This window comes from Trachymyrmex septentrionalis, unplaced genomic scaffold (genome assembly GCF_001594115.1).
Source record: "Trachymyrmex septentrionalis isolate Tsep2-gDNA-1 unplaced genomic scaffold, Tsep1.0 scaffold17, whole genome shotgun sequence".
NCBI lineage: Eukaryota > Metazoa > Arthropoda > Insecta > Hymenoptera > Formicidae > Trachymyrmex > Trachymyrmex septentrionalis.
Window position 1 is genome coordinate 441094 of NW_017304864.1, and position 9194 is coordinate 450287.

Here is a 9194-nt window from a genome sequence, read left to right on the forward strand (position 1 = left end):
TAAAAAATAAATAGTAAAACTAAAAGAAGATGTAAATGTAATAATATTAATGTAATTCTTATTGTTTTACTAAATTGATTCTTTGGTAAATTTCATTAAAGTAATTATTTTAAAAAATTAAAAGATAAAACTAAAGAACAAAAAACTGATATTAGCTGATATTAATTAAAATTAAAAATATAATTATACATTTAATTTGCTCTTTATTTGAAGAAATTAGAATAAACAAGTTTTCTATTAATATACAGTAGTGTGTAAAAGTGTTTCGGTTTAAATATATCAAATTGTACTGAGATATAGAGTACTGTTTCTCTCAACAAATTTTCTTGCATCTTTTCTTTTTACGATTAATTAGTCAATTAATAGAGAAGAGAGGAAGAACTTAGATGTACCTTTCAATCTCTGATTTTCTACATCAAAATATAATATTTTTTCTTTCTATTATAAATATATAATTTTTATAATTATAAATTGTTAATGTAGATCAATGTAATTATCAAAAAAGGCAAACATTTTCTCTCTCTCGTTAAAGAATATTTAAATGATGATAAATAAGTAATATAATAAGTGTTTACATAATATGATCTATAAATCCTATCTTAAAATTGCTGTTACATGTCCTAAAGTCTCTTTTCGTCGAGGCTGTTAATACAAATTTAAAACATTCCATTATATTTCCATTATATTATATGATTCCCATTATATAACACAAAAATTTTGGCTTTCTCTCTCTCTCTCTCTCTCTCTCTCTCACTAAGAATTCTTAGTCAAATTTAAAATTTTTTCTTTCTTATTTAACATTTATTTTCATCGTCACAAACAATTCTTCATATATTTTTTTCACAATTTCTCATCACTAAAAATGTTATAGACTAATAATTATCGAATTTCTTACGTTTAGTTAAAATTAAAATGCAGAAGTCCAATCTTCATTGTCATCGATTGGAGTATCGTCGATTTTATTGTTGTTTGAACGAAGCTATGATACACGACTTGTATACATATGTACAGCAGCAATCAATGATTGAAATGTCACGAGTAATCAGCACAATTCGTGTTGTTGATTAATCTTGGATAAATTATTTGCAGCAACTGTTGTTGAATATTTTAAGACAAGATACACACCAATTTTTAAAATTTTTGAATGTTCGAATTTACCCGAATCGATGATATCGTCAGTCTTGAGTTCGACTGTGTCAAGTATTTTGAAAACATGTGCGGTCGACATGCAGTTGACTTTGAGAGCGATTTGTAATTCCATTTAATGTTGAATCACAGTTGGATAATAATAAAATAAAACGTGAAAATATACATTTCATTCCTTCTTATTTGTAATAGTTCAAATGTATAAGACAGAGTTCGTCAAATTTTTGTCTACTTTTTCTTTGTGCAAAATATAAGAACAAAATAGACGTAATTTTTAAATTTTATTAAATTTTATCATATACATACATACATGTACATACACATATATATTTATATGTACTGAGTGTTCAGTAAAGATCGTACTTCAACAGAGTTGATTAAGAATTGATTCCTAAATTATTTTAAGACAAAAATTCTTTTAAGATCAAAATATCGAGCCTATAAATTAGTTTTTGAATTATAAACACTCAAAGTTACCGAATTATATCGTATAAAGTTCACACGCTTAGATATGGTTGAATTTTCCATCGTATTACATCTAAAAGCGCGAACTTTAAACAGTATAATTTGATAATTTTAAATGCTTATAATTTAAAAATCATTATAACCTCTCGATATTTGGAAAATGTAAAATTATTATTTATACTATTATATATACTACTTGAAATTACAACGTGAGATTCCAAATAAATGAGGTGTTGTAGCCTTTATTTTATAAATTAATTTATTATATCGCAGTGTATTTATGTATAATTTTACATTGTATAATTGTTCATTTACGTATATTGTACACGATGTCTCTAAATCATTGAATTTCCTTTTAAGAGTTTTAAGATTATTTGAAATATTCCAAGATGAAAATTCTACGAAAAATTTCGAGATTATAATAATTTTTAAATTAATAGTAATTAAAATTCTTTACAGAACTGATATTTCGCGTGCTCAGGTGTGCCATGAAAAATGATAAAGATATTATCACAAAAGACCTCTTCTTAGCAACATCAAGATTATCATACAAATATATATAATGATATTTTTACTTAAATATCAAATGTTTCTTCTAGATTTAATGTTTCGAAAAAAACTGATATATCTATTTCTTTTCACGATATCAAGTTTTCATAACATAAGCATTAAAACTTAAGTTATTTACAGGAAATCATTTTCAGTTATTACTTTTAATTTGCAATATAATGTCCCCGTTATAAAAATATAAAATTTTTATAAGGGAAATTAATTAGGGAATTAATCATAATTTAGTTTACAAAATAAAACTGAAACATGTAATTAAGAAGAAAGATTCGATGAAGATAATGTTTGCCTATACACGTTTTAAATAAAATTCTTTTATATTTTAGTTTTAATCTTTTGTATATATGTACATTCTATTAATCGCAATCAGTTCAATAATACATATCACATATATACATATATATATATATATATATATATATATTTATCATATACTTAAATGTACATATAGTTATATGTATTTTACATCGTTAAACACGCAAAGTAAAAATTCAATTTGCATCCAAACAGATCTTTTGTGTTAGTAGAAAATCATCAAATGTTGACTCTGATGTATTTGTTTTATATAAAGCAATTTTTCATTGCTTTTTTCTTACACATCTATCTCGAAAAGTGTAAAATTATTACTAAAATATCGAAAAACAATTAATACACGCAAGAATAAACATATTTTTAAGATAGATAAAAATTAATATACACAAAAAAACAATGAAAGGTATTACAACTATAGTGTCCAAATTACAATTTTTCAGGAGAATTATTTGCACAATAATTTTCTTTTTGCAGAAAAATCAAGTATTCGGGAAAAATTCAAATGTTGTAATGTATCAATACGTAGTTGTATTTGTTCAATGCTTTATATTTATTGAACAAGTAATATTAAATAAATATAAAGTACTGAATAAATACAACTACATATTTATGTTACAATGTTTGCACATATCTTTGAAAATTGTAAGTAAAGATGCTGAATGTTATTACAAAATGCATCCCATAAATGCAGTTATATTATTCATTAAACAGAAAAATTGTTTGAAATATTTTTCTCTCATAGTATTAGATTTATATACTATTTCGATATTTTAGGCTATACTATAACTAATATTTAATTAGAAAAATAATTACAAAGATTACTCAATCGAATGTCCTGAAAATTTCGAAAACTTATTTTTAAAAAAGCAAGGTAGTTTTTTCGTGTATTATTACACAGAAAAAATTTATTTTTGTATAAAAAAATACAAATTATTAATATAAAAGAAAATATACAAAAAGAGATTATCGATATTATATAAATACCAAAAAAAGTATTTGCACTCTTTTTCGATTTCAAGCAAAAACAGAAAAAATTTTACTGTAAACAAAATTGATGAAATGTCAATATAAAAGAAATATTAAAATGTATATTCTAATTAGGAGATTGAACAAAATCATACTGTTTTACTATTCTAGAAAAGATGGAATATGCAAATTCTTTTTTCCATGTTTTAACAAGTGTAACGAAAGGGTACCGTAAATGTGGATGACTTGGGACAACATATATTTTTGTTAAATTCAATCCATTTATAAGTTTCTAAAGGAAGTTTAAAATTTTAGAAACTCATGGATGGATTCCATGATTGAATTTAACAAAAATACATGCTGTCCCAAGTCATCTATACTTGTCCTAAGTCACCCATATTTACAGTAGTTAATCTATTCTTCGGAAGATAAATTATAAGATAAATAAATTTCGTATTAATTGCTCGTAGTATTGAAACTTTGTATTATTCTGTAACTTCATGCATTCACGTATGAACATGTATGCATTGTACTTCGCTGCGATTTTTCTTTTAATTAGAAAACCGTGATATTTGCAGTAGAAAGTTTCATTACAAACGCTGAAAAAATATGTAGATATATTTAACATATAATTACATATATATTTATATATGTTCTTATAAAAAATGTTTTATTGAAATTATATCTTGTTTCGTAATACTCTAATATGTCATATTGTTATAATATTTTTGTGATATTTTATAATATAGATAATTATATATTTAATATTAACATTACATGTATTACATTTAATATTAACATTATATGTATAATTAATATAGTATGTATGATTCTATTAAACCCATACAATATACATTAAGAGAAATTTTTTAAATTTCTTTTTAAACTTAGAATACAATTGCCTTTACATTTTTTTTAACTGACGTTTTTTTTAACTGACGTTTTATATATATTAATATTTTCTTAACATTTTAAAATTTTATTAAAGTTATCAGAATGTCTCTTTTGGCAAGTTGCAAAAAAAAATAACAGAAAAAAGATAATAATCATTAATAAAAGATAATAAAATGCATAAAAATTCTTTTGATATATAAATTAATACTAAAACGTCGCTTTTATATTAAACTTTTCTTAAACCAAAAAATAAGCAATGATGAAAATAAAATTCAATTAAAATGAAAGTGACAGAGAGGAAAAATAACAAACATATTTATTATTAAAAATTAAGTTTAAGAAAGGAAGACCACCATTTACTTACCATTTATTATCTATGAATGTCTCAATTTCATATGGAAAGATGCTGTCAGTCCACTTACAGATTTCATCATAATATTTTTCTGTTTCCATATCTGAGATCTTTATATTTTGGATGCGCTTAAGCCAAGTATTGTACGTATTACAATAGCACGTTTTGCTGACAATATCATTTATGGAGGACAGAGTTCTGAATAGGATGTTCTGAATTGCTTCGAACTTGTCACTTGTCATGTTCTCTGTCACAATTTTGCAGTAATTTATGATTGCATATAGTAACATTATAAAAGTGCATTTGGGAAATGTGTCTAAATGTATCAAAACAATTTGTAATACGTCGGCCGTGATGCGTATTATATTTTCGTATGCTATCATCTCGTCGGTCCAACCAAATTCGTGCCAGAATTCGAATGTCAATTCACACGCAAATTCTATGTACTCGCACTTGAAGCTGTGCAACATTACATGACGTATAAAAGCTTCTTGATCAAGACTGAAAGATTGGGCATAACTGCGCAATTTGGGATGGCATTGTGGATCTTTGTGCAATAGTTGGTACACAGGGAAGCAACGTTTAGCATATTCCTGGATTATATTCAATATATTCATCTTAGGCTGCATAATTTTCATATCAAGCGGCTCTATATAATTGCAGGTAAAGCATATTAAATCATATTGATTGTTTGTCAATATACTCGGAATGTTCAAATAATTCAACATGGTATTTATAAGTATCATCCAATTATAAATTGTGAATTTTGAAAATGTTGCATTAGATCTTCTCAGCAGTGATACCTTCTTCATTAATGCTACTGTTAATAATGTGTAATTAGTTCTGTTTGTGCAGAGCCTTTTTTGTAAGATGCTTCGTATATGTGATAATACAATATGTATGTTGTTTAAATGACTATTAATCAGCCAAGGAATACAAAGTTCATTCATTACGTCATCTGCAGTCATCATCTGTAAAAAAATTTAGGAATAAAATATAATAAAAAATTCTAACAAAATATATAAAAATTAATAAAAAATACATAATAATTACTTATATGTATACATTTCAATCAGTATATTCGAATCACTAACATACATCCGAATAAAATCATATTCAAATAATATATTAAAAAAAACGACATTATTATTTAACAAATACAAATTTTTGTTTCATAAATTTCGGTTATTTAAATAATCGACTTAATTATCATAATTATTACATAATTTGAATACTGCATAATATAAATAAAATTTATATAACTCATTACAATGTTCGTGAAATTATACATATAAAAATTATACATATTAAATATTACAATATATAAAATATATCTGTTTTAATATAGAAAGATTTGTATTTTGTAAAAATAATAAACATGGGAAGATTAAGATTAAGACATAAATTATAGAAAAAAAATGTTTATGAGAACTGTAACTATAACAGAAAAACACAATGTGTGCAAAAATATTTTCTACTTTTTAATACATTTGCAATACATTTGTTGGATGAATTTTCTCATAAGATTCATTTTTTTAAAGATACCAATGATCTATTAAAAATATTTGATAGATATTTTAAAATAATAAAAAAATTATGAAAACATTACAGATTATTTTAAATCGCATTTAAAAGTAATACAAATTTTTTTTGGCGATGGTTTTATTTGGATCATAAGTTATTTCAGCAAGAAATATTATTTTCTTAATTTATGCTCTAAATGTTTGGAAATGTATTATAAAATAAATGACAAAATCATAATTTTTTAATATAAGTACTTTATGTATATTCAAGATTATTTATGTGAAGTGCTATTGCGATGCAGAAATTAGTTGTTCAGTAAATAAATAAAATATTTATTCTAAATATTTGTAATTAATTGATGAATAGCAATGAAACTTTGCATAAGTTTTTTTGAATACTCAAAGTACTTATACAAAAAATTAAAATTTTTTGTTATTATTTTTTAAATTTTAGTTTATAATAATAAAAATTATAACAAATGAAATAAATAAATAAATTAGAAAAATGTGTTGTTCATTAAGAACAAAATTTTGGAAACACTATTTTTATATGTATATAATTTGTTTAAAGTATAAATATTAATGTATGTGCTATATACGTCTATCAAATATTCTTAAGTGATCTAATAACAAATGAATAAAAATTACTACAAATTTTGTAAATTTTATTACGATTAAAAAAATAATAAAATTATAGAAATACGTCTAAACATTGGATGTGACGTAATCTGATATAATGTGAATTTAATAATAAAATTATACTCATAATAATAAAATTTATACTCATAATACTTATTTCATTTACAACATTGTTTATCACCTGATAATCCAATATTTTATTAATAAATATCCAAAAATTGATTCGCAATGCCACGTTTTGCTGTAAAACTATATTTTTCAGAATGTATGTCAGCACGGTATATTGGTCCCTTCTTAAGCAGTAATAGCTTTGTATGAAACATGCGATCACGTTGTTTTTGAATAAAATACTATTGGATGATGTAATGTTCATCTCATAGAATATTAACTTGTTTAACACATCCCTTGGGTTTAATAGAATAAAGATCAAGAGGACACGACGTCTCTGGGAAATAGTATCCACTATTGATCGCGAATTATAGAATTCTTCAACAAATAAATTTTGTAAGAATGTGTCGAATGACTCTTCATTATACAGACATTCTAAACAATTGTCGTCAAAATGTCGCTCCATGTATTCCAATATGATGACATGTAAATCATCTTCTTTTAGATGCATCAATATTTTCAGCACTGATACATATACTTGGTACTTTTCTTTTTTAGTATGTAGATGTGCGAGTTTATAATAGAGATATTCGAGTATAACATTGAAATCGTCAAGACTTAAAAATTTCACTCTCTGTCTGATAAAATCTAATGTGTACAAGTCCCACTCTTTATAACGTTTAATTAGTTCCTTTATACCACGTGACTTGCCTTTGGCGATGTCATGGCAGAGTTCTTGAAGAGTTAAAATAGATTCCTCGGATTTTATTGGCCCTATAAGTTGCTTCAGGCAAAGGAACAATTGTTCATTTTTCATCAAAAAATCATTCTCTTTCATAAATTCTTTAAGATAGTGACATTCCATAATGATAGCACGATGTAGTGAAATCATAGTGTTCTCATTATCAACGATGTTTCTCCAGACTATATACTCGGAAGAGTCAATCTCCTTGATTTGATTCAGGAGTAGAGTGGCCAATATCTGATCTAATCTTATTATAATGCACGTTATCACATTGATTGGAAGTATGTGATAATAATTCATATATTCATTGTTGCCATATGTAAGTGTAAATAGTTTCAGTAGATTATGATTTTCCGAGTAACTTCTTATTTTGCTATACATGCACTTCTTGATATAGTAAAGTATATTCTTTACTAAAATACCATGTTGTAAGTGCTTCTCCACACTGGATAAATTACAAGAAGTAACAAACTTTGGGCTTACAAGTAAATTTAACAATATTTCAAAATACATTATTATTTGATGAACGCATGTCGTCACATTTTGTTCTGACAAGGTGCCTAAATGCAACCATAAGAACTTATTGTATATTTTATAGATTAGAAGAAAAATAATGCGTTTAGCTCGAGGGATTGCCAATTCGTCTATATGTTTGATCGTTGTCTCCAAGATCTCCGCGCAAAGATCTAATGGTACGTGCATGATCGATTCAATCAGTAAATCCTCGCACTTCGAATACCATATTATCTGTATATATAAATGAAATATATAAAAAATTAATAATTGATTATAAAGCATATATATATATATTTTTTTTTTTTTCATATATACAATATCATTATCATCATATATCTAATATTTTTGCGCAATTTCTATTAATGTAGCTACACACTTAATTATTTTCTATACATGCATATATATACATATATTAGATATAAATATTAGATATATGATTTAAGTTAACGTCTAAGAAAAAGAAACACATTATTATTTGCTTATGTCTAAAACTGTATGAATTTAATTGATAAAATAAAAGAGATGTCTTTGATATCTTATTATTATGTTATATGATATATCAGAAGTATAAAAAAAGAGAGACACAGATAATATAATATACTTCGAGTATCTCTCATAATCTCTCACTAACATCAATATATATATTCCTTAATTCACACATTGATTTAAGAAAAAAATCAAAATTTTTGAAAAGTATTCAATGTTTAATACATTTATAATGTAAAAAAGTTAATATTATCTATTAATTATATATATATATTGTTTATTGTAATATATGATTGTTATTGATAAATTACCTGTACGAAGAGATAAGGTGATAGTGTAGGCCATGTACCGACTACGTGTCCGAATATCAAGTCCTTCTTAAGAAGGTACTGCGAGGAAAATTTCGTATTTAATAGTAAAAAGTTGTAATACATGGCGAATGTTTGCAAACAGATATAGCTTGTTTCGTGAGTGC

At 24.5% G+C, this 9194-nt stretch overlaps 1 protein-coding gene across 1 annotated transcript; it reads right to left on the reverse strand.

The window, feature by feature from the left end:
• Positions 1-3889: 3889 nt before the first annotated feature.
• On the reverse strand, positions 3890-5319 carry LOC108746373. The gene is made up of 2 exons (XM_018483104.1): positions 4715-5319; positions 3890-4055 (listed from the first exon to the last, which is right to left on the reverse strand). Exons 1-2 carry the CDS (start codon positions 5317-5319, stop codon positions 3890-3892), a joined length of 771 nt encoding a protein of 256 aa, XP_018338606.1.
• Between the last annotated feature and the right edge of the window lie 3875 nt (positions 5320-9194).

Coding starts and splice junctions, on each gene's coding strand:
- LOC108746373 (XM_018483104.1), bottom strand. CDS start 5,319: ATGAATATATTGAATATAATCCAGGAATATGCTAAACGTTGCTTCCCT. Junction 4,056..4,714: donor ACATTCATAGATAATAAATG/GTAAGTAAATGG, acceptor ATATTTTTTCAG/CGTTTGTAATGAAACTTTCT.